At 34.9% G+C, this 27,069-nt stretch overlaps 2 protein-coding genes across 2 annotated transcripts; both read left to right on the top strand.

Annotated features, from left to right (window-relative positions):
• Positions 1-972: 972 nt before the first annotated feature.
• Positions 973-13,701, top strand: LOC131153968 (uncharacterized). The gene is made up of 4 exons (XM_058106413.1): positions 973-1,008; positions 1,146-1,548; positions 2,285-2,556; positions 12,923-13,701. The coding sequence occupies exons 1-4, from the start codon at positions 973-975 to the stop codon at positions 12,965-12,967; spliced, it is 756 nt and encodes a 251-aa protein (XP_057962396.1). The 3' UTR covers positions 12,968-13,701.
• A 1,226-nt stretch (positions 13,702-14,927) lies between these two features.
• On the top strand, positions 14,928-21,948 carry LOC131154190 (uncharacterized). Its single transcript, XM_058106780.1, has 2 exons — positions 14,928-15,529; positions 20,279-21,948. Exons 1-2 carry the CDS (start codon positions 15,140-15,142, stop codon positions 20,321-20,323), a joined length of 435 nt encoding a protein of 144 aa, XP_057962763.1. The 5' UTR covers positions 14,928-15,139; the 3' UTR covers positions 20,324-21,948.
• The last annotated feature ends 5,121 nt before the right edge of the window (positions 21,949-27,069 follow it).

Raw genomic sequence — 27,069 nt, 5'->3', positions numbered from 1 at the left:
TTCATCACTATTATTCTTTCATTAGTAATGGATTTGGGAACCGTCACTAATATTTCTCTTTTTAAAAAAAAAAATAAAATTTAATTCAGAGTATTAATGAGGAATTTACAAATTCGTCACTATTGGTCCGTATTAGTGACGGATTTGAGAACCGTTACTAATACTTCCTTTTTTAAAAAAAAAAAAAGAAAAAACTTCAATTTTAGAGTATTAGTGATGAATTTACAAATTCGTCACTATTGGTCCCTTATTAGTGACAGATTTGAAACCGTCACTAATACTTTTCTTTTTTTAAATAAATAAAAAATTTTAGTTCAGAATATTAGTGATGAATTTGTAAATTCATCATTATTGGTCCCTTATTAGTGACAAATTTACAAACCGTCACTAATACTTCTATTTTCTTTAAAAAAATAAAAAACTTTATATTCAGAATATTAGTAACGAATTTACAAATTCATCACTATTATTCTTTTATTAGTGACAGATTTGGGAACCGTCACTAATACTTTTCTTTTTTAAAAAAACATAAAAAACTTTAAATTCAGAGTATTAGTGACGAATTTATAAATTCGTTACTATTGTTTCCTTATTAGTGACGAATTTGAGAATCGCCACTACTACTTTCATTTAAAAAAAAAAAAGTAAAAAATTTTAACTTCAGAGTATTAGAAATGAATTTACAAATTCGTCACTATTGTTCCCTCATTAGTGACGAATTTAGAAATCATTACTAATATTATTTTTTAAAATAAAAATAAAAAAAATAATTTTACAAATTCGCCACTAATAATTGATAATTAGTAACGGTTTAAAAACCGTCACAAATACCTTAGCTAAATTCGTCTCCGCGCGATTATCCCAATCCCCCTCCTTTCCCAATCTCCATTTTCCCTCCTTTCCCTCTCCACCTCGATCCCCCTCCTTTCCCTCTTCCCTTCTTTCCTCTTCCCTCCTTCCTTCTTCCAGCCTATGCGCGTCCTCTCCAGCCTTGTTCAGAAGCAGCCAGTCTCCATACCCATCCCGTTCCCCGAGCTCCCCTCCTAAAACCCCAAAAATGATCCTAATGACCAAACACTAACCTTCTTACCTTCGTTGTCTCCATGAATCTTGTCTCCTAAAACATCAGCGTATCCACAACGTAGAATGTTGAGAGAGAGAGAGAGAGAGAGAGAGGGAGAAATGTTTTACAGAGGAGCCAATCGGAGCCGGTCAAAGACGTCAACATCTTTGTTCTTTCCAATCATCATAGTTTCGTTGGTCGTGATCCTTCCTGCTCGTGTCTTCCTGCGTTCTCACCCATTCCCCTCGCTAATTTCAACAAGCATTATCAGATTTTTCACTTCCAATTGCAACTTTTGATTCTCCGCGGGATCCGAAACGCCGCAACCAGTGATGGAACAACAACCTGTCGACGACTAGGCCAGCTCCAAGAAATTGGAGTTGGAGCCGTCTCCGAGTCACAACCCAGAGCCGATGAAATCGAAGTCGCAATCTTGGCCTTTGAAAGATCCTATGACCCGTACGGCAGCGGCGGCGAAGAAAACGGTGCATCTAACTGCTATATTAAGTTTTAAACTAAACTTATTAAGTTTTCTGCTCACTCTCTAAGAGGATCGATCATTTCATGCATGCAATACTAACCCACTCTCTTACAGTGAAGATTGTTTATGGGTTTTGGATTTGGAGTTGGATCGCTTCGATTTCGTCTTCGATGGTTTCTCAGTGGTCTGCTCATATTAGTTTTTGTTTCGCTGGTTTCTTTTTGAATCGTTTTATATTGATTTTATCTTTTTTTATCCTTGCTGAGTTTCGCAGTTCCTGATTTCCCTTTGCTCGGATGATTTTAGTTTTGTGGTTGGAAAAACTTGATTGAAACAGAGGACTTCGATTTCAGTCCTAGTTTTGTTTTCTGGTTTCTGCCCCTAGAAAAATGAGAAAGTTTTTCTGCTTTTCTAACCCTGAGATTCAGTTTGCGTTTATTCCCACATGTTGTCATTCAAAATCTAGGATTTTATTTTCTTTTTTGTGCAGAGATTTTACTGGGAAAAAATTCTAAGAGATTCACTAGTGTCGTGCACGTTATCAATCTACCTTTTGTTCTTTCCATTCCTCTGTATATTTAAAAATCATTAAGTATATCATATTTGGACCTAATTTCTTTTCACAATTTCCAAACCCAAATTGAATTTTGATGGTCATATACTATGACAAAATTTTCAACATCAGGTCTTTTGTGATACATGAAATTGCTATATTGACTTGAATTTGTTTTTTAAATTAGTGAAAACGGGCCCCAGTTTTGCTGATGCTGCCATGGGAAGAATTGCACAAGGAACTAAGGTTTTAGCTGAAGGCGGTTATGAGAAGATCTTTTGTCAAACTTTTGAGACTGTTCCGGAGGAGCTACTTCAGAATTCATATGCATGTTACTTGTCAACATCAGCTGGTCCAGTCATGGGAATCTTATATGTATCTACAGCAAAGCTTGCATTTTGTAGTGACAATCCTCTTTCTTATAAAGATGGCGATCAGACTGAATGGAGCTACTACAAGGTATATATCCTCAAGCCCTACTAGCATATGTATTTTTAATCAAAATGATTGTTGTGTGAAAGAATATGTGTAACTGTGAGATTTATTTATTTGTTCATTTCAAACTCGATGAGGTTCATTGCAGTCATTAGTGATGGTTCATTTCTATTGTTGATTCAAAATTCTTGTGAGGAACTTCGAAAAAATTGGCCTGCCATTTAATGATGATTTCCTCCATTTGAGAGCAGCACAAGTAAGGTTGAATTCTTCAAGAAGTGAAGTTATGAAGACTTTTCTGGATGTTCACTACCATTATTATCTTAGCCGGCAGAGTGATGAAAATTTGGCATCTTTAGTATGACATAAAATCAATCTCAGCATGATAAGATTCCACAAACCTGTAACACTCATGGCTTAATCTTTACCATATTCCACATGATTGTGTTTGTGTGATGCATGGTTATTTTTCTAAGAAATTTTTTGGGCCATTGTCTGGTGGGAATAGAAGTTCCCTAATCTCATCCATTAATGATTGAGGCTCATGAAATTAGAATTCTTCTGAATTTTTGTGCTGTACTAGCATTAACTAATGTGAGAATGTATCTACATATCTGCTTTTACAATGTGTACTACATTTGGGTGTTGATGGGCAGAAGAGACTTGTATGTCCCAGTGCGAGGCCTTTGTTGAGCTTGTCATTGGCCTAAAGAACTACCTATTCAATAAGCAAGTCATTTATATTTAATGCTTTGAAAGTGAGGCAATTGCATGACTTTGTCCCAACCTTTAATTTGCGAAGTGCAAAGGGCATTTATGAACAAAATGCCAGAACAGAATGGAACTACTGTTTTCTATCCAAATCTTTTATTAATTTGCGAAGTGCCTGGGACATACTGTTGCCACAATCTTTATTGCTGATGAAATTTTGTTCATATCCTTTATCTGGAGCTTTACCTATTAATAGCCATTGTAAATTCATTTATCAAACCATACCTCCTTTTTAGTGAGAATGAAATTATGATATGATTGATGTATTTACTGTTTATGCTTTAGTAAAAAGCAGTGGGTATGTGTTTATATTTTGGGAACGTCTTTCTGATTTACAAATCTGCACTGATTTGTTGGAAGAGCAACTTTGTTATCCCTGCCTTCTTCTTTTATTTTTTATTTTCTATGTCTAAAAGCATATTATTTCATTTCTTTGTGAATTTTTAATTAATTATCTTGGGAGTTTGATTATTATAAAAAGCAACTACTGAATTGTGTATATGATAAACATGTGGTGTCACAAATTATGCTTGTCGTCTCTTATTTGTGCATGTCATAGGGCTTTTCTTTTTAATAGAAAAAAGAAAATTTATTAAGAAACATGAGAATTATGCTGAGGAGACTATTAAGCCCTATTACATTAAGAAACAAGAGAATTATCCTCTGCATAATAACAGCAAACATCAAGCAAACAAAGCCATCCAATCCTGCTGAAAGTCTAAGAACCCAACAAAATTTAAATCCTAAAGAAGATTTTTTTTTTTCTTTTTTTTAAGAGATCAAACCGAACTTTAACGATAAAAAAATAACCCAAGAAAAAATTAACTCTAATGATAATATTAATTAAGAAGAGAAAGAAAATAAATTAACTTTAATAATAATATCCAAACAAGATTTAAAAGTTAAAATTTTAATCACTATTTAGAAGAGAGAGAGAGAGAGAGAGAGAGAGAGAGAGAGAGAGAGAGAGAGAGAGAGAATAAGCAAGTTTGGGGTAGACTACAAAGTTGATTTTTATGCTGTCTCTTTTCTGAAAGATGCTAAAGTGGTTCATGAGTTGAAGGATTATCTCCAAAGTAACTCTTCCCCCCGTCTTTTTTTTTTTTTTTTTTGTCTTCTCTTCTTCTTTCTTTTAGATTCAATGTTCATGTGTTTATTTATTTATAGTTTTATATGGTATTCTCATTTATTAATTCTAAAATTTTACACACTTTGTCCATAGGCTGCAATGCAGATATCCATGTAATTGTGAAAATTGAAAGTGTAGACTCCATACAAAATCTTCATTCAATAATTTTTGCGTCTGATGGGTTAGTTTTCAATATTTTTAAAGCGTTTCCATATTGTTTATTATTTACTCAATTAATATTTGAAAAAACTAATGCACATATGTGTAAACAATCTGTTCTCTGTTTTATTTCTTTAGCTTTGTTTTCTTAACAAGAGTTTTTACAATATTCATACTAAACTTGTTTAGTAAAGGAGGGGCAAAAATTAGCTTGATGCAATTCTCTTTTCCTAGTATAACTGCGCATCAAATTGGTGTATCCTCCCAACTTATGAGTTCCTTTAATAGCCATTTTTGTTGCCATTTTCTTCAATGAGTTGGGAGCTTATTTAGATTTTCGTGACTGCATTTTTAATGTTTTCATTCAAACTATTGGGAAGCAGCTCGAGCACACAACAAGAGCTTACTGTGCATTCTTTTGCATTCAAAATGTCCTTATATATCCTTTTTATTGGTAAATAATATTTTGTATCCATCATTCACCTATAAGTTACTTATAGATTGTGTAATGTATAGTTATTTAGACAATGTAGTTTGTATATCTGTTGGGCTTGGGCCATTGGGCTGGATTATTGACTTGGAGGATAAAACAATTTGAAGTAATAATTATGAGTATAAAGGCCTCAAGGTATTGGGGGTGCTGGGTTCACTGAGAACCTGGTAATATTTTAAGGGGATTTTATCATACAAAGATAGCAACTCATTTTATTTTTCACAAAGAGACAATTGTAATTTTAAAATAGGTATGGGCACTTACCTAGAATGCCTATCAGTTCTTTCTCTTCTTCTTTTCCTTTTTGTTGTTTCTCTTTCATTATTATTTGAAAAAAAAACCTTTTATAGGATAAAATCATAAAATCAATGAATATCACACACACACACACACATAATGCAATGGAAGAGGATTGGGGGCAAAACAAATGCATATATGAAAACAATGAATGGTGTATTTTTTTTCCCATATGATGATTGATAAGGCTTATATATATCATTGTGCTATGGTTGTAGTGCTTGTTTGTGTTGGTTTGATATATTGAGCCATGTTGAATCTCTAGTTTTGTGTGTTTTAGAACTGCAATTCCATTTGGACAATGATATTGGGATTGGTTCAGGTTTCCATTGAATATAGATATCATTGGTATTTGACTTGGAAAAAAGGGCATTTCTAATAATGCAAAATGGCTTCATCTCCCATAAAACAAATTAAATGCTCTCTTAATCTCTTTTTATGCCTATATGCCTTCATAAGAACAACACTATAGCATACTATCCATATATTGCCGATTGATTAAATTCATCTGATGGATAGCTTTTGATCAATGCACTGAACTCTTACTATCCTATTTTTGCTTAATGCTTATATTATCTGATGGATAGTTATTTCTGTTTAAATGCTTTTGAGCAACTGGATTGCATGCTATTTGTATGGAACGCCAACTGCATGACAGATGCAGTATTGTGTTTTGTATGCTGGTGGTGGATCTAGGGGTGCATGTTGTTTTATCTAAATGCCACCTGCATGGCTGATACAGTGTATTTGTGAATTGCATGCTGTAGAAACTCCTAAGATATCTAGTGCATATTTTTGTGATATGCAGGATGGGAAAATGTTATATTTACGGATGGTATGTTACTAAAATTTCATTATATTTTTTCCAAAATTATCAAAGTCCATGAAACATGCGCTAAAATGATTATGATATAATGCATGCTAAATTTTTTTTAAAAGGATGAATGAATGATAAAAGAAGATTGATCTTCATCTTGGATTGATATATCTTGTGAATTGCATGCTGGTAGTGGACATTAGGACTGCATGCTTGATTTGAACGCGATCTGCATAGCTGATGTAGTGATGTGTATTGCCTGCTGATAGATATACTTTAAAGTTGTTGCATATCTTAATCTAAATGACATATGTATGATGCAAAAATTTTGTGAATTGTATGCTTTTGACTTATAGGTTTGAAAAATGTTCTATTTATAGATGACATGTTGTCGAAAATTTATTGAATTTTGTCCAAAATAATTAAAGTCATATCATATTTGTGAGAATGATTATATTGTGCTGAATGTTAAAATATTTTTGAAAGGATGAGTGAACTTCATCTCTAAATTTACTTTTACATATGTTAAGTGAAAATTCTATCACTCATGGACTCATTTGCATTATTTGATTATTATAGTTATTTTTGAGTCCTAAGGAAGCCATGTAAATAATGAACATTACATCTTATTTTTTCATAAAATTATATTCTGATATAGATTATTTGTGGGATGTATGAATACATTACATTGTGTAATGCTTATTATATGAAGCTCTTGTACATTCGTAAAATTTAATACTAGTTGGATTATTGTGAACTGTTTATTATAAACATCTAGGTTTGGAGTATATATCTATGGAAAATGTCTTATTCATAGATGAAATGTTGCTAATTTTTCTATAAATTGATAAAACTTGACTATTTAAAATTGTATCATTTTTTTTAACTACGTTTGAATGTCCGATTATTTTGCTATCAAATCATTGATACTTATAGTACGTATACATATATGTTCAAAAATTTTATACTAATTTTTTTTTTTATAATTCTTAATTTGTAGGGTTTGCAGTTGTCATAACATTAGCACGATGTTATGCACTACGGTTGGATGCAGTTACTGATTATTTTTTTGTAATCTTTTTTTGTTATCTGAACAAATGGAATTTCTGTATTTTAATTTGAATTTATATAACGTATTTGTATTTGAATTTGATTTTTTTTAATTATATGAACAGATAGAATTTTTGTATTTTAATTGAATTTGTATAATGTATTTATATTTGAATTAGAATTTTGAATAATTTATAAATTTTGTAGTAATTATGGTTTAATGTTATGTATTTGAAAATGTAATTACATATTTTTACATAAATTAATGATTAAAAAAATTATTAATTTAAAAATTATTAGTGACGGTTTTAAAATCGTCACTAATAATTGTCCATATTTTAAGTATTAGTGAAGGATCCAAAACTGTCACTAAAAGTCGAGTATTAGTGACGAATTTCAAAATCGTTATTAATAGTATAATATTAGTGAAGGATCTCAAACTGTCACTAAAAGTAGGGTATTAGTGACGAATTTCAAAATCATCACTAATAGTAGAGTATTAGTGACATTTTTGAAATTCATTACCAATGCACTATTATTAGTGACGGTTTTATATTCTTCACTAATACTCTACTATTAGTGACAATTTTGAAATTTGTCACTAATGCCCTACTTTTAGTGACGGTTTTGGGTCAAGCGGATGTAAAATTTATAGTAACGGTATTAGGATTTTAGTGACGGTTATAATCCGTCACTAATAATATATTATTAGTGACGGTTTCAAAATTCGTCACTAATAATTATTAGTAACGACAGATTTAGCAATTAATTTAAAATCGTCACTAATATTTATAAATTCGTCACTAATATTATTAGTGACGATTTTGATCCTTTACTAATACCCTGATTTTTTGTATTGATACATACGTTAAACATAATATCTGGTCTACTTGCTGTTAAGTAAAGTAAGCTTCCTATCATACCTCGGTAATGCTTAGTATCTACTTGTTTCCTTTTTTCATCCTTGTCAAGACTAGTTGAAGTGTTCATGAGAGTTCTTGTAGGTTTACTTTCTTCCATATCAAACTTCTTTAACATGTCTTTAATATATTTAGTTTGATTTATGAAAGTTTCATTTTTTACTTGTTTGATTTATAATCTTAGAAAGTAATTTAACTCTCCCATCATGCTAATCTCAAACTCTTTTTGCATAGACTTAGCAAATTCATTACACAAATCCTCATGAGTTGCTCCAAAAATAATATCATCAACATAAATTTGTACTATAAGCATGTCTTTGTTTTTGGTTTTTATAATAAAGTATTATCTATCTTTCCTTTTGAAAAATTATTTTGAATTAGAAACTTACTTAACCTTTCATACCAAGTTCTAGGAGTTTGTTTCAATCCATATAAAGATTTAGTTAACTTAAATACATGATCTGGATTTTTTGAATTTTCAAAACGTAGAGGTTGTTTTACATATACTTCTTCATTTATATATCCATTTAAAAAAGCACTTTTTACATCCATTTGGTATAATTTGAAGTCCTTATAGGCTGCATAAACTAAGAACATCCTAATTACTTCCATTCTTGCTATGGGGGCAAAGGTTTCATCGTAATCGATACCTTCTTATTGATTATAATCTTGTGCTACTAGCCTAACTTTATTTCTTACAACAACTCCATTTTCATCCTTTTTATTTCTAAACACCCATTTGGTTCCTATGATTGATTTGTCCTTGGGTTTAGGAATAAGTTCCCATACATGGCTTCTTTCAAATTGATTTAGTTCCTCGTGCATAGTTATAATCCAAGAGTCATCTTTTAAGGCATCTTCAATATTTTTGGGTTCATCTTGAGACAAAAAGGCATAATGATTGCAAATATTTTTCAATGAGGCTCAAGTGGTTATTCTTTTTGAAATTTCTCCAAGTATTTATTCTTTTGGATGACTTTTAGTATATTTCCATTCTTTAGGTAGTTCTAGATTTTCTACAATGTTTTCATTTGAAGTCTCATTATTATTTTTTTCTTTTATTTCAAGATCTTCTTCTTCTTTTTGTGGAATATCTTCTTTTTCATCATTCTTAATTTTATTTTCATAATTGTTTGATTCATCAAATGTTATGTGTATTGATTCAATGATAATACGAGTTCTCCTATTATAAACCCTATAGACTTTGTTATTTGTAGAGTAGCCTAAAAAGATACCTTCATTAGATTTTGCATCAAACTTTCCTAAATCATCTTTAGTGTTAAGGATGAAACATTTGCATCAAAAAACATGAAAGTAAGATATATTAGGTTTTCTTCCTTTCCATAGTTCATATGGTGTTTTATCTATACTTGATCTTATAGATACCCTATTTACAATATAACATGTTGTATTTATAGTTTTAGTCCAAAAGTATTTAGGTAGATTATTTTCGTATATCATTACTCTTGCCATCTCTTGTAGGATTCTATTTTTTCTGTCTACAACTCCATTTTGTTGTGGAGTTATTGGTGCTGAGAAATTATGGTTTATTCCATATTCATTATAGAATTTATCAACCTCTTTGTTTCTAAACTCCCTACCTTGATCACTTCTAAAACTTGTTACATTATAACCCTTTTTATTTTGTAATTTCTTACATAAGGTGATTAGCATGTCACAAATTTTATCTTTATTTGTTAGGAACAATACCCAAGTGAACCTTGAATAATCATCCACTATAACAAAAGCATATTGTTTTCCTCCTAAGTTTAAGGTTCTAGTTGGACCGAATAAGTTTAGATGTAATAGTTCTAGGGGTCTTTTAGTAGATATATACTTTTTATTTTTAAAGCTTGTTTTAACTTGCTTTTCCTTTTGGCATGCGTCACACATCTTGTCTTTTATGAATTTGGTATTTGGTAATACTTTTACAAGATTTTTCTTTGATAATTTGGATAATAAGTTCATGCTAGCATGTCCTAACTTTCTATGCCATAGCCAACTTATTTCATTCATGGCTGCCAAATAAGTTACGTTTTGATTCATTAGATTCTCAAGATTTATACAATAAACATTATTTATCTTAAGAGTTATAAACAAGATTTAATTTTCTTTGGGATCTTGAATAATACATTTTTCTTTCTTAAAGATTATTTCAAACCCTTTGTCACTCAATTGGCCAAATGCTTAAAAGATTGTGTTTTAAACCTTCTACTAATAATACATTATCAATAGTAATGGAAGGTTCTTTACCTATTGTCCCGATGCCAATGATCTTACCTTTGGCATTATCGCCGAAGGTGACATATCCTTCATCCTTTTGTTTTAGAGGGGAAAACTTAGTCTTATCGTCGGTCATGTGTCTTGAACACTCGCTGTCCAAGTACCACTTGTCCATTGATGATGATGTCCTAAAACATATCTACAATGGAGGATTCATTGTGTTAGTCTTTGGAACCCAAATCCTTTTAACTTTCTTTGTTTTGTTGTTAGTTCCATTGTTAACTTTCCATGCTCCTTGTAATTTAACATACTTCCTTTTTAGTGGGTAATCAAACATTACGTGACCTTTAGTCTTGTACATATAGCAAATAGTGTGTTCATGTTTGTTGTTTAAGGAAGTGCTAGCATAGTGCTTGGCTTCCTTGGCAAAGTATCCCATGCATAATTTCTTATTCTTTTTGTTTGTTTTATCATTGTAACCTATTCCTTCTTTATTCCCATGTAGCCTTTGCTGCCCAATCATTTTTTCAAAATTATCTCTACCTTTTGTAAAATTATATATAATTTTTTCTTTATCCTCTACTAATTTCTTTAGTTCATTTATTTCTTGATCCTTTCTATTCAAGTCTTCTTTATAAGTTTTGCCTAATTCTTGAGTTACTTTGCTTACTTCCTCCTCTAACTTCTTAATACAAGAATCTTTTTCTTTTTCAATGGTTTTGAATGATTCAAGTTGCTTCAATAGTTCCTTATTTTGATCCTTCAAGGTTATATTTCTTTTGAAAATTTTTATGAATCTTTTATGTAAGGAAAATAATTCAGCTTGTAATTTTTTGTATGAGGGCATACTATCACATGACTCATCATAAGATTCATTACAAGATTTTGTTGAAAAGTAGTAGGAATTTACCTCTTCATCATTCGCCATGAAGCATACATTTGCCATCTTTTGTCCACTTGATTCATTTTCAGTTTCGTTGGAGCTTGAGTCATCCCAAGTGGCCTTCATAGCTTCCTTCTTTTTCTTCTTGTCTTTCTTGAGCAATGGGCAGTCTGGTTTGATATGTCCTAGTTTTTTACAATGATAGCATATAGGAGGTTCACTTATACTTTTATTTTCTTTTCTACTTGATTTTACTTTTTCAATTTTTCTTTTGTTGAACTTAGGAAATTTTTATTCCATCTATAAAACTTTCCTAGTCTCTTAGTGATGAATGCTCATCTTGATCTAAGTCACTTGATTCACTTTCTTCTTCACTTGAATTGTGGCTTGATACTTTTAGTGCAATAAATTTCTTATGCTTTGGTTCAGGATTTTTTTCTTTTAGAGCCATTTCATAGGTAAGGAGTGATCTTATGAGTTCATCTAAGGAGGTGGTCTTAAGGTTTCTTCCTTCAGTAATTGTTGTAGCCTTAGGTTCCCATATGTAGGGAAGGCCTCTCAAAATTTTCCTAATAATTTCATAGGTGGTATAAGTTTTTCCTAAGGCACTTAAGTAATTAATTATGTGGGTGAATCTTGTGTATATACTCGATATGGATTCATCTGAATTCATCTTGAATGCTTCATATTCGCTTGTTAACATGTCTATCCTATTGTCCCTGACATCAATAGCTCCTTCATATGTAACTTCCAATTTGTCACATATTTCTTTAGCTGTTTTACAAGCCATGACCCTATTAAATTCGTTAGCGTCTAAAACACAGTACAAAACATTTATAGCACTTGAGTTTATTTGAAGCATCTTATAATATGAATCGATCATATCCTTTTTCTCTTTTGGAATATGTTTTCCATCTATTATCTTGGTGGGAATAAGGTCTCCATCCATAACTACTTCTTATGCTTTCCAATCCATGTGTTGGAGGTAGATTTGCATTTTCTTTTTCCAAAAGGTGTAGTTGTGTCCACAAAAGATTGGTGGACGAGTTGAGGATTGACCCTCTCCAAAAGGAGCTATTCCTATGTTAGTCATTTAGATCTTTTTATAGCTTCTTGTCAGGAATTTTCTATAACTAGGCTCTAATACCAATTGAAATTAGGATAGCTTCCTAAGAGGGGGGAGGGGTGAATTGGAATTTTAAAATTATTTCAACCACAACCAATCAACAAGATAATCAAAAACTCGATTTTTGTATCAATAGCCTTGTAATAAATTGTAAAGCACGCTGAATTTATGTAAGCCTTGTGTTTATTCCAAACTCACAATTCTTCTTTGTGTTTAGCTTTTAAACAAACTTTCAGATTAATAAGTTTAGCTTGATCAACCAACGTAATCCCTTTTTGTTTCCACAATCAATGCTGATCAAGCCAAAATGAATTATCTTCCGGTCTATTTAACAACCATATACTCAGAATTAACAATTTAAAGCATACATGCAGGTTGTAAGTATTGCTAAAAAATAAAGAGTAAGGAAGAAGAAAGACACAAGATTTTACGAGGTTCGACTTGTTGACCTTATTGGTCACGCCCAGTTTTGATTATGACAAATACTCATTGTATCTAATGAGTGTTTGAGTTTTTGTGCAGGAATCAAGAATGATAAGATCAAGATGTGCACAAAGCAAAGCTTGAAGGCCAAATCATATTCTTTGTAATATATCTATATTGGTCTGTAATAGTAATTAGGACATTTGGTTTGTAATAAGTTCACACACATCACACGTATGATTTATTATGTAAGCTCAAACCGAACCATGAATGAGAAAGGACCATAGAAAGACCTTAGGGTGCACCTTCGGTCGACCAACACCGAACTTTTTCGGTGTCTTCAAATTGGACCCCAAGTGACCTAGGACACGCACATATTTTACATATGTTTATAAGGCACTTGAATAAGACTTATTTGGGTCGATACGGGACCGAAATGCACACTTGGTGTACTTTCGGTCGACCGGCCAATTCAGTTCAATTTGGCCCGGTCGACCGAACTGGCCCTGGGTCAACAATTTGACCAAGGCCCGGTTGACCGAGACCATGTAGTTCATTTGACCCCGGTCGACCGAACCACCTGGAAGTCAACTTTTTGACCTCCCGGTCGATCGAGCACTTTTGTACTTCAACTACCTAGTTGACCAAAGGGTCGTGGGAGAACTCCCAACGGTCTGGTCGACCGAGCCCTTCAGTTCAAAATAGCCCCGATCGATCGAACCTCGGAAATTTGGGAAATCACCCTTCCTCGGTCGACTGACCACTTAGTTCAAAACACCCCTGGTCGACCGAGCCATTTGAATCCTGGTCGACCGAACCACTTCTGGTCTACCGGACCTTCGGGTTGCTCCCATTTTTATCGTGGTTAATATTTTTCTAAGCAGGGTTAAAATACCTTAAACATCATTAAACTTTTCTAATAATACTCAATAGGTCCCCAACGGTCATATTTTCTCCTTTGCCTATATATATATATGAGTTCATTTGAGAAAATTAATAAGACATTAGCCACTTTGATTAGGGAAAATTCTTTGAAAAATCAAAATCCTATAATATTCAGTTTATTACTCAAACCACTCATACTTGCCTTCTATCATTGCCTACATATTTTGTAAGTTGATTGAGTGTTTTGTTTAAAAGGTTTGCTCTCCTTATGCTACTTGTTTGACACGATTTTCTTGAGAGCCAAACCTAAGGATTCTTAGGAGGCTTTTGCTAATAAGCATTTCCTAAGAAAACCTTGTTAGATCTTCTAAGCTTGCACTTTCATTGCAAGATCTTGAAAAGAGTGTATTTGTTTTTGTTTGCAAAAACTTTTCAAACACTTCCAAATATCTATTGTACTTTTATATTGGAAAATACTTTGAACAGATATTTGCTTGTGTGATTGTGATCTTTGTTGTAATATTCTTTCATTAATATATTATTTGCTGAATACAAAGATTACATGTCTTTTGCAAACCAAGCATATACATTGTTTAATACTTACATGTTTGAGATATCTTAATGATTGAAATACATAAGACTTGACATCTTTGTGTGAACCTATTTGTTGAATATCTTGTGATACAAAGATTGTTTGTTTGACACTCTCACTTACTCTTTACACCTATAGAAAATACCTTTGAGAGTTGAATCATCTAGACCACATTGACCTTACAAATTATTTCATATTTGTGGTGTATATTATTGCGCAAATTTGGGTACATATCTGCTTTACTTGAAAGCACAATTATTGTACCGTTTCATTGTAATACACTTTGGTTGTATTTTTAGGCACGGGCCTGAAGAGGGAGACTAGCCCTGGAATAGTCCCGGATTGGCTTAGACCCGGTTAGGAAAGTTAGGTGCGTCGTCCTGTTAAGGCGTGTAGGTTGAGGTCAGCCCGCTAATTGACCTGGTTAAGGTTGAGGTTAGCCCTGTGTTAATTTGACCTGTTTGTAAACGGTGTCGCTCCACCCTTAGGTGAGCTACTAGTGGAATCCTCAAGCTTGTGAGCTTGAGGCGGGGACGTAGGCACAGTTGGTCGAACCCCGATAACATATCGTGTGTTTGCTTACATTTTCGTACTTTACATTTACCGCACATGTATGTTATGGGTGAATGATGCGTATGACTTAATTTTCATATTATATTTATCTACGCATTTGGAAATTGCATAGACAGGTCCTAGGTTGTGCATATACTGTTATTGAATACATTAACCTAGGAGAAAAAGTTTAAAATTCCAATTCACCCCCCCTCTTGGGAATACACAAATTCTAACAATTGGTATCAGAGTTTCGTTGTACTTGACTTAAACGTTTTTGTAAAAAGATGGCAATGGCTCACATTGGTGTATCCCCATTCGTTGAGGGACAGTCACTTTTCAGGCCTCCAGTATTTTGTGGTGTCGACTACACCATATGGAAAGTTAGAATGACCATATTTTTGAAATCCATGGACTGGAGGATGTGGCTTGTGACTACCAAAGGAAGATGTGCACAAATAAATGAGACTGATTTTAATATGATTAATTCTAATGCCATGAACATGTTATATCTTGCGTTAGATTCTGATATCTTTGTTGAGTTTGTGGTATATCAGACTGCACAGGAAATCTGGGATGAATTAAAAAAGCAATATGAAAAATCCCAGAAAACAGAGATGGTAACTCCTCCAGATGATCAAGAGGAGGTAATTCATGAGCTAGACATCAACGACGAGGTATATGATTCTCACTCTAGCCCAATTGATGATGAATGCTGGATTGGGTCATATATTGAATCATCTATTGATAATGCTGTAAATGGTTCATGCGATGTTATGAAAAATTTTGTAATGAATCATATGTTTGTTTTTGTAACATATCAAATGCTGGACCATCTGTTGGATATCATAATAGTTTTGATAGTGATGTTTGTGATGATTCATATATTGAATGTTGCAGCATATTATGGAATGAATCATCCTTTGTACTTCATGATAGTCATATTGAGCATGCATGCAATGATTCGTATGAAAACTGTTGTGATAATTCTCTTGATGAATCATGTGCTGATTTGAATATTAAAAGCATGCTATCATATGAAGAACTAGAAAAGACTTTCTTGAAAATCCACAAGTTTCTAGTTATAATCTCTAAGCATGAAATACGCCTAAAGAATGAGAACAAAAGAATAGCAAAACAATTAAAGGGGCTGAAAAATTTTCATGCGATTCTTGAAATGAAAAAGGTAAAGAAAATATTGAATATTGCATGCTTGGATGAAGAAAGAAATGATTATTCGAAAATTGCTCTTGAGATTAAAAATGATACGAATAATCATAATCAACCCTTCGGACCTAAAGAGAAAACTCTTCTCAAAAAGGGTTCGGGTTGCTCACATAAAACTGATGATCCAGTCTCACTAAAGAAAGATGGACTAAATAAGCACAATCCCTCACGTATATTCTACACTGGCTTATTTTGCAAATCTATGTGGCATACGTGGTTTAATTGCCTACTAAGAAGTGTGAGAGGTCTAAAAAAGGAAATGAGATGGATAATCAGCGAAGCAAACCCCTTAGGACTTAAGGAAAGACAAATTCAAATCGAAAATACATTCTTGATATATTTCCTTAGTTCCTAGGCCTAAATTTAGGAGGTTGTGATGACTGTAGGTTTGGGAAGTGGTGTTACTTAAAATGAAAATCTTAGTATACGCACTATCTTGTTATACTAAGAACCTTTATCCTCTTCCAAATGGACATGGCATGTACGCCCTATATTTAGGTCTGATTGCTTAACCCCTGTCGTCATGAAAAACATAAAGTTAAGCAGCAGTTGTCCATTGCACAAAGTTGAATCTTAGGGCTTCATCTTGTATCTCATCCATAGGGAATTATCACCAAACCACGATCATACTCGGTGAGTTTTCATTCGTTCATTGGTTCATATCCTTGCTCCTTTATGGCATCATCTCTGCAGGATACTCTCTGATCACCATAGAGCACAAGTTAAGAAAAGCCGCATACTCCGTAGTGCCCGGTACCTAAAATAGGTCGATAAATCGATTCTCGATACGCACCTCATTTGAGCGATATCTCTTCACTAAGAACCCCTAAGAATCATGGCTATACTGTTACACATCAAATCTGGACCTTAGGGAGAATCTTGGATCAAAAATCAAGAAAAATCGGGAAAATCCACTATGCTCGGTCGACCGAGCACTTCAGTTATAAACCGCCCCGGTCGACCAGTGCATGTTGACTTTGACCCTTGTCGGTCGACCGAACCCTTATGAACAAATTCTCTCGGTCGACTAGAAGTCTCGGTTTCCCCTCGGTCGACCGAAACATGGCACAATATACCTTTTCGGTCGACCGGCCATCCTAGTTCATTTTCGCCTCGGTCGACCGACCTGTGTCGGTGCCTGGGAAATCTCAAGCATCGGTCGACCGTATCAAGTTCTGGTCGACCGAGCTGCGATATATATATATATGTTTCCTTCGTTTTTCAGCTCATTTACGAGAGAAATCTTGAGAGATCCTTCTCAGTTCCTAGTAAACCCAGTTTCCAAGCCTCATACCATCATCATCATGACTCACATTGAAGCCCACGAACTTGCACATGCCGAGGATGAGTACTTTCTCTCAGACAGATGCAAGATGCGGTACATACGGGAGTTCCGTCCCAAGGAGGCTATACTTGGTAAGATACTCGACTTATTCTTTATGGGTTAATATTTTCAGAATATATTGGATATGTTCGAGTATCAGGGGTGGAGATCCTTTATCTCCTACCAGCCTGGGGGACATTACCCGACGTTCGTTAGGATATTCTATGCCAACCTTGGCAATGATGAGAACGGGTACTTCTCCCGTGTTTTGAGGACAGATGTGCGCTTTGACGCACAATATATATCTGACGTCCTGGACATTGGCCGTGGCGATTTTGAGTGCCCCAAGGTGGGTAACTCCTGGATCCTTGATCAAGGATTTACCGTATCCACATTTGCCAATCTGACCATGTCTGATCCAGGCACTGCTAGCCAGATCCATCCTCCCCAGTACAGATAGTTCAACTTAGAGGCTAGGGTCGTGCACCATCTGATCACATACAATGTCCTGCCTAAGGCGGGATCTAGAGTGCACGTCTCCTTCTTAGATTGTTTTATTATGTGGTGCCTCTTTGCCCGAAAGAAATTGGACCTGGTGAGTTTGATTATCCAGTGGATGATGGCCAAGACGATTGACCACCGAGTGATCATGCCATATGGAGGAATCCTGAACAAGTTGTTCAGGAGTATTGGAGTCACGAGAACGAATGTGGCTTCACTGAAGAGGAGACGACCGGCGGACACCTTCTCTGGCGTGACCCTTAGACTGATGGGGTACGAGCTCGTAGGGAACATTTGGGCTCCCTCTAGAGCAGCTGCAGCACATGTTGAGGCCCCACAGGTGCCACCACAGCCTCCACAGCCATCGAATGTGGATCTCATGGCTGCTATCTCCGGCTTGTCTGACATGTTCATACAGTTTCGAGGATCAGTCCAGTCAGACTTGCAGGACTTGGCATCGTCATCCGCTGCACTTCGACAGGAGTTCCAGCAGCACTCCATCTCCACTGATAGCCGCCTTACAGATTTGGAGCGGACCATGACAGCTGGCTTCAGTGAGCTGAGTGACCGCATTCAGGAGATGCAGGATGAGAGAGATCGGATGACGATGGATTTCGATTTTGATGCCGCCGATGGTGGTGATGGAGGAGAGGATGGAGGAGATGATGGAGGGGAGATCTAGACTCCGGAGTTGTCCACAGATCAGATAGCGTGGCCTTGATTCTTTTTGTTTTATTTTATATATCATCTGATCTGTATTAAATAAAAACAGCTCTTTCACTTTATTTTGTACCCTCATGATGTTATTGACATACTACCCCGGTTATTTATGATATATATATGCATCTGCAGTTTCTTGACTTGCTTGTTCTTGTGGTTAATTGTGTATGGTATTAAAATGCATGAGTAGTATAGAATGCTTACTGCATGGCGGATGCAGTTGTTGAGAATTGCCTGCTAATAGATGATAGGTTCTCGTGTGCCCTACTTCTATAATACTGTCTGTTTGAGAACGTTTTTGTGCAGGTAAAATTTGGGAAATGTCCTATTTACAACTAGTATGCTGCCGAATTTTCTGTAGGCATTTGCCCAAATAATCAAAACAATTACTTGTGTGTGCCAAATGTATATATCCATGTGAAGTAATTGTTTCATAATTTGCATACATTTAGGGGGAGCATCTAAAAATAAATGTCTATCTTGTCTTGCTCACAAAATATGTTTTGATTGGGTCTACTTTAAATTAAGTGTGGCTTGTGCTTAAATGGAATGCTTTAATCATAAAATTGAAACATGTTTTTGTTGCCACTATTCCTTGATTTTCCATATGATTATGCATGCGGATCTTAAATTTCTGGATCATTATGGTTATGATTTTTCTGGTGATAATTTAGTATGTGCATAATTGACAACCCAGAAAAATTTTGCTTGATTATCTTAAAATTGAAGTTCTCCTTTTCATCAAGCAATTTCCCCAGTACCTTTTGCAAATATTAAAGGGAATATATAAATCCATTTATGAAAGCAAGAACTGAACTCAATTTGGATATATTGTATGTCTTGCTAGTGTGTTTACATGCCTTCATGACTTGTGCCTTCCATGCTTTAAAACTTTATGTCATGAAATCTCTTAAGGGTGTTGCGTTATATAACTGGTTCATTGATAATATGTGAAAATGCATGTGAACTAGTTAGACTATATTTATGCTCAAACTTTCTTTTAGGTATCATATGCCATGTATCCTTAACTCAAATCTTCCATGGGTCTTATGATATGTTTTCATTGTTAAATGGTTTGTGTATATTTCTGGTTTGATCAGGTTTGCTATGACATCTGAACCTTGTAATCACCAGTTATATTGATTATGTGCACACCGTATACCTTTATTGCACAACTTGTCCAATTCATGTTCATAAATAATATTTCATTTGTTGTATTGGACCATACTGAACTGTTTGAGTAGTTGTAGATAAACTGTCAGGAAATTTACACTCAAAACAGGTTACACTTATACAGGTTTACTTTTGGAAAGTCTTATTTACAAATGACATTCTGTCGAAATTTTTTCAAGAAATTCCTTCCAAAATTGATATTGTATAAATGTACTAAACACCCATTGCCTAGAACTTTAATTCCAATGACCCTTTTTACTGTTGCCAAAAAGGGGAGATGAAAAAGGCAAAAATAATGGGTTTGTTTCAACACATTAGATGCATATTGTGAGGGGGAGTCCTCTTAGGCTTAACCCTATATTTTTGACTGTCGTATTTGTCATCATAAAAAAGGGGGAGATTGTTGACCTTATTGGTCACGCTCAGTTTTGATTATAACAAATACTCATTGTATCTAATGAGTGTTTGAGTTTTTGTGCAGGAATCAAGAATGATAAGATCAAGATGTACACAAAGCAAAGCTTGAAAGCCAAATCATATTTTTTGTAATATATCTATATTGGTCTGTAATAGTAATTAGGGCATTTGGTTTGTAATAAGCTCACACACATCACACGTATGATTTATTATGTAAGCTCAAATCGAACCATGAATGAGAAAGGACCGTAGAAAGACCTTAGGGTGCACCTTCGGTCGACCGACACCGAACTTTTTTGGTGTCTTCAAATTGGACCCCAAGTGACCTTAGGACACGCACATATTTTACATATGTTTATTAGGCACTTGAATAAGACTTATTTGGGTCGATACGGGACCGAAATGCACACTTGGTGTACTTTCGGTCGATCGGCCAATTCAGTTCAATTTGGCCCGGTCGACCGAACTGGCCCTGGGTCAACAATTTGACCAAGGCCCAGTCGACCGAGACCATGTAGTTCATTTGACCCCGGTCGACCGAACCACCTGGAAGTCAACTTTTTGACCTCTCGGTCGATCGAGCACTTTTGTACTTCAACTACCTGGTCGACCAAAGGGTCGTGGGAGAACTCCCAACGGTCTGGTCGACCGAGCCCTTCAGTTCAAAATAGCCCCGATCGACTGAACCTCGGAAATTTAGGAAATCGCCCTTCCTCGGTCGACCAACCACTCAGTTCAAAACACCCCTGGTCGACCGAGCCATTTGAGTCCTGGTCGACCGAACCACTTTTGGTCTACCGGACCTCTCGGGTTGCTCCCATTTTTACCGTGGTTAATATTTTTCTAAACAGGGTTAAAATACCTTAAACGTTATTAAACTTTTCTAATAATACTTAATAGGTCCCCAACGTCATATTTTCTCCTTTGCCTATATATATGAGTTCATTTGAGAAAATTAATAAGACATTAGCCACTTTGATTAGGGAAAATTCTTTGAAAAATCAAAATCTTATAATATTCAGTTTATTACTCAAACCACTCATATTTGTCTTCTATCATTGCCTACATATTTTGTAAGTTGATTGAGTGTTTTGTTTAAAAGGTTTGCTCTCCTTATGCTACTTGTTTGACACGATTTTCTTGAGAGCCAAACCTAAGGATTCTTAGGAGGCTTTTGCTAATAAGCATTTCCTAAGAAAACCTTGTTAGATCTTCTAAGCTTGCACTTTCATTGCAAGATCTTGAAAAGAGTGTATTTGTTTTTGTTTGCAAAAACTTTTCAAACACTTCCAAATATCTATTGTACTTTTATATTGCAAAATACTTTGAACAGATATTTGCTTGTGTGATTGTGATCTTTGTTGCAATATTCTTTCATTAATATATTATTTGCTGAATACAAAGATTACATGTCTTTTGCAAACCAAGCATATACATTGTTTAATACTTACATGCTTGAGATATCTTAATGATTGAAATACATAAGACTTGACATCTTTGTGTGAACCTATTTGTTGAATATCTTGTGATACAAAGATTGTTTGTTTGACATTCTCACGTACTCTTTACACCGATAGAAAATACCTTTGAGAGTTGAATCATCTAGACCACATTGAGCTTACAAATTATTTCATATTTGTGGTGTATATTATTGCGCGAATTTGGGTACATATCTGCTTTACTTGAAAGCACAATCACTGTACCATTTCATTGTAATACACTTTGGTTGTATTTCTAGGCACGGGCCTGAAGAGGGAGACTAGCCCTGGAATAGTCCCGGATTGGCTTAGACCCGGTTAGGAAAGTTAGGTGCGTCGTCCTGTTAAGGCGTGTAGGTTGAGGTCAGCCCGGCTAATTGATCTGGTTAAGGTTGAGGTCAGTCCTGTGTTAATTTGACCTGGTTATAAACGGTGTCGCTCCACCCTTAAGTGAGCTACTAGTGGAATCCTCAAGCTTACGAGCTTGAAGCGGGGACGTAGGCACAGTTGGTCGAACCCCGATAACATATCGTGTGTTTGCTTACATTTTCGTACTTTACATTTACCGCACATATATGTTATGGGTGAATGATGTGTATGACTTAATTTTCATATTATATTTATCTACGCATTTGGAAATTGCATAGACAGGCCCTAGGTTGTGCATATATTGTTGTTGAATACATTAACCTAGGAGAAAAAGTTTAAAATTCCAATTCACCCCCCCTTTTGAGAATACACAAATTCTAACACGACTTATACCCAGCCTACGTTCTCGCCTTTGGCAAACCACCAAAGGATTTACTAGTTCAGTTCTGTTGACGGGTGGAACAATACCGATTAGAATGACTCCTTTCGTTAGGCTAGAGCTTGTTTCTCCAAACGATATTCCCTCGTTTGGTCCAACGATTCTACAGCCCTGAATCATTTATAAACAAGAACCAATATAGAGAAGAGTTTGTGTACAAGAAAACACTTTCACAGCAGAGTAGGTTAGTACAATATTCAGCACAATAATACTTCAAAGTAAATCAAATATAAAAGGATTGAAGCTTAATACTGAATTTAAATTACCAAATATCTTCCAAGTATTGAAAGATTTACTTCGAAGTTTGTATCAACAGTAACTCAGTAGATGAAGATGAATGAGCACAAGAGAATTTGAGAACTTTTTAGAGAGCTTTGATTGTTAGAAATTTCTTGATGTATAAAATCTTTGAAATTTGAGGCTATTTATAGAAGTCTAAAAGTAATTCCTTACACTCAAAGTTTCCTTGAAGTAGTTTCCAAGTTTTTCAAAATAATAATGCTCAAAAAGTCCACTTATAAATCTTCCCGTTGAGAGTTTTTAAGCCAACGTTCGAATGGCAATCGTATGTCATGGTTTGTCAATCGTCTGTCATAGAAGAAACTCACAACACAGAACACTGGCAGTTGCCTGCTAGAACTCAGGCAGTTGCCTAGCATGACCACCCAGGCGCCTGGCTATATTCAGGTAGTCGCCTGACAAGTTACTGTCTCATTGAAAAATTCTTCATTTAATTTGGCAGTCGCCTGCCACAAGAGGATAGTCGCCTGGCCCTTATGTTTTTTCAAACACTTTTCTTTTTCAAAAACCTTTCTTTTCTTCGATTTGAAAAACATACTTTATGGTTTTTCTAATTTATGAGTTTCTTTTGATTTTATGAAAGTTTCAATTCAATTTATACTTGAAATTAACTTGAAATACTTACATACAAATATCTTTAAAACTTTATTCCATTGATCTTCAAGTAAGTCCTTATTCTTCCATCATCTTTGAGTTTCTGATCTTTTCTTTGAGTTTTCATTAATTTATCTTTAATCTTCATGCTCTTCAAGACCTTTCTTGATCCATAAACTTTATCATTCTTTTTAACTTTGTCACTACCTTTAAGCTTTGTCTTTTTCCTGAAAAACTTTCACTTAAACCATATTAAACACATTATGATTTGTTATTATCAAAATAAAAATTGTAAGCCTTGTTAAGCCAACAACATCGGTTCAAACGATTCTTTTGGGAGAAGAGAGTTTTGTAATTTACAGTGATGCATCACAAAAAGGGCTTAGGTGTGTTCTGACGCAGCGGGGAAGAGTTGTAGCTTATGCTTTATGGCAGCTCAAGGAATATGAAAAAAATTACCCTACCCATGATTTGGAGTTAGCAACGTTGGTTTATGTGTTGAAAATTTGGAGAAATTATTTGTATAGGGGTAGGTGTGAAATCTTCACCGACCACAAAAGCTTGAAGTACTTTTTCACACAAAAGGAGCTCAATATAAGACAAAGAAGGTGATTAGAGTTGATTAAAGATTATGATTGTACCATCAGTTACCACTCCGGAAAAGCTATTAAGGTAGCTGATGCTTTGACTCGAAAATCAATGGATTTATTAGTATCAGTAGTGGTGACTCAGCATCCGATCCAGATGGATTTAGAAAAGCTTGGTGTGGAGTTGGTAGAGGGAAATCACCAGGTACTCAATGCTAATATGGTATTTCAACCCACATTGTAGGAAAGAATTAAAGTTGCTCTAAATGAAAGATGTAGAATTGGTAAAGATTATGGATAAGGTATGGAATGGGCAGGGAACAAATTTTAATATCTCAGTTGATGGAGTGTTTAGATTCCATACCAGACTACGCGTACCTGCAGATGCTGAGACTAGAACCATCCTGGAGGAAGCGCATCAATCCCTTTATGCAGTACCCCCAGGAAGTACTAAGACATACAAGGATCTTCGGGAGTCTTTTTAGTGGGGGCAATATGAAGAAAGAAATTGTTGTATATGTAGAGCAGTGTTTGACATGCCAACAGGTGAAAACTGAACACCAGAGACCAGCGGGAACATTGCAACCACTTCACATCCCCAAATGAAAGTGGGAGCACATATTTATGGACTTTTCAAAGGATTACTGCCGACGCCTCATGGATAGGACGCCATCTAGGTAGTTCTTGACCGATTGATAAATACTGCAATTTTCTTCCAATCAGAGTTAACTCCTCCATAAGTAGATTGGCGAAGTTGTATATGGACGAAATAGTTAGATTGCATGGCGTGCCAGTGTCCATTGTATCTGACTAAGACCCACAGTTCACATCACAGTTTTGAAAAAGTTTGCAAAGAGCCATGCGTACACAGTTGACATTCAGTACAACCTTTCATTTTTAGACCGATGGATAGATAGAGAGGACTATAGAGATATTTGAGGATATGTTGCGGGCTTGTGTGCTAAACTTCAGAGGTAGTTTAATACATTTTTTACCACTAGTTGAATTTACTTATAATAATAGTTACTAGGCCAGCATTGGGATGACATCATATGAAGTATTGTAGGGTCGAATGTGTTAATCTCCATTATATTACGATAACATTGGTGAAAGGCAGGTTTTGGGGCCAGAGATGGTTCAGGAGACTTCAGACCTGCCGACGAGAGCTGGAATTTGGTCTGAGGGATCAAGTGTTCTTGAAAGTCGCATTGATGAAAGGAATTATGAGATTTGGGAAAAAGGATAAGTTGAGTCCTAGGGTTATTGGACCATTTGAGATATTAGAAAGAGTGGGTCCAGTCACCTACAAGTTAGCATTACCTCCGGTGCTATCTAAGATCTATGACATATTCCATGAATCCAAGTTGAGGAAGTATGCCCCAGATCCCTCGCATGTAATCAGTTATGAGGTATTGGAACTTAGAGATACCCTATCATATGAAAAAGTGTCAGTGTAGATTTTGGATTGGAAGGAACAGGAACTACATACTATAAAGATCCCACTAGTAAAAGTACTCTGGCTCAACCATGCAGTAGAAGAAGTTTCATGGGAATTAGAGGAAAAGATGCGCCAGATATATCCACATTTGTTTAGCAGGACCCAAAGTTAGACCAGTACGTAAAAGTAAAAGTAAGTGATAGTGTACACCTATTGGCTTGTACTGTGTAACATAGTTAGTGTTTTGGTTTTGGTTATGAATGGTTTTATGAGAGTTTTCTTTTATTTGAGTGATTGTAATCTCTCAGGACCCTCCTTTGTAACTACGGTATTCTATCGCCATAAGTGAGGGTAATTAATAAAATTTCAGTATTTTTCCTTAAGGTTGGTATCATGTGATAGAGAGCAATATTTGAGGACGAAATTTTTTGTAAGGAGGGGAGGATGTAGAGACTCGAAAAATTTAAATAATAAAAAAAATAAAGAAAATATGGAAGATGGTTTGGTGTAGACCAAACCGTCAACGGTTTGGTGGGAGGTCAGAAAATCGTCGACGGTTTTAAGTTACCACAGCCAGTTAAGGGTAAAATGATGAAAATGGGTTTGGTTAAAAACCAAACCATTAATGGTTTCAAGAAAACCGTCGACAATTTTGCTGTGGGTTAGTGAGCTATATAAGGAACTCAAGTCATATTTTTGAGAGGAAATTAAATCCTCTCTCCTTCTCTTTCTAGGGTTTCGACCCTCACCCCTTCTCTCTTCGATTTTGTGCTTGGTTTAAGCCCGAATTAGTTGAAAAAAACCATTTTGGGATCCCGACGATGATTCTTCGCCTTTTAATCGGAGCAATTTCGTGTTCTGGGGTTTCCAAGCACCACTCCAAAGTTGAGGTAAGGACGATAACTGTGTTATCTACTTAGAATTTAACTGATTAAATGGAGTGTATGAGCCTAGGGATGTTTAAATGATTATAATTCTAGGGTTGAGTTGATTGAATTGGGGAAAAATGATTTCAGGGTTTTGAGCTCCGAACGCTACGAGTGTGGGTTTAGAGATCTTAGAAGGCACCCTCTTAATAAGCAGGTAAGGGGAATAAGTTATGTCGGTTATTTTTATAAATTTTATCAGCTAAAGAATAATATAGAGTGTAGGATATCAGTATATGATTTTCTAGATATTACAGAATATGAAATTATAGGTATCGAAATTTATGATTTTTCATATGTTATACGTATTCAAGAAAATGCAAAAATTTGGGTTTCAGGAAAAATCCTATATATGATATATTATTTTCATACAACAGAGAATATAGTTTTCCCATACAGTAGAAAAATACAGTTTTTCCCATACAGATTATAGCATTATGAGTATCACTTAAATCGTGTGGCTTGAGAAATATCAGTTTTAGTATAGAGTTTTAATACATGATTTTATGCAGCTTTTATAGAACCATGATATTACAACTTTTACAAAACCATGATATTACAGTTATTACAAAATCATGGTATTACAGTTATTTCAGAATCATGGTATTACAGTTATATAGAGTATCAAAACCCTGATGGATTAGAATAGAACACAGAGGAGAGTAGAGTAGTTCTCTAGCAGTCCGGACTAGGTTGAGCATACCAATCGTACTACAGACGGATC

This window comes from Malania oleifera, chromosome 4 (genome assembly GCF_029873635.1).
Source record: "Malania oleifera isolate guangnan ecotype guangnan chromosome 4, ASM2987363v1, whole genome shotgun sequence".
Taxonomy (NCBI): Eukaryota; Viridiplantae; Streptophyta; class Magnoliopsida; order Santalales; family Ximeniaceae; genus Malania; species Malania oleifera.
Note: the sequence above shows the minus strand (reverse complement) of the source record. Positions and strands in the feature narration are given on the sequence as shown.

Bases quoted from the DNA above. Each gene is read 5' to 3' on its own strand.
- LOC131154190 (XM_058106780.1), top strand. From the start codon at position 15,140: ATGGCAATGGCTCACATTGGTGTATCCCCATTCGTTGAGGGACAGTCA. The intron at 15,530-20,278 runs GTATATGATTCT...GTTTTTGTGCAG, and splicing joins AGCTAGACATCAACGACGAG to GAATCAAGAATGATAAGATC.
- LOC131153968 (XM_058106413.1), top strand. From the start codon at position 973: ATGCGCGTCCTCTCCAGCCTTGTTCAGAAGCAGCCA. The intron at 1,009-1,145 runs GTCTCCATACCC...TCCACAACGTAG, and splicing joins GCCTTGTTCAGAAGCAGCCA to AATGTTGAGAGAGAGAGAGA. The intron at 1,549-2,284 runs GTGCATCTAACT...TTTTTAAATTAG, and splicing joins CAGCGGCGGCGAAGAAAACG to TGAAAACGGGCCCCAGTTTT.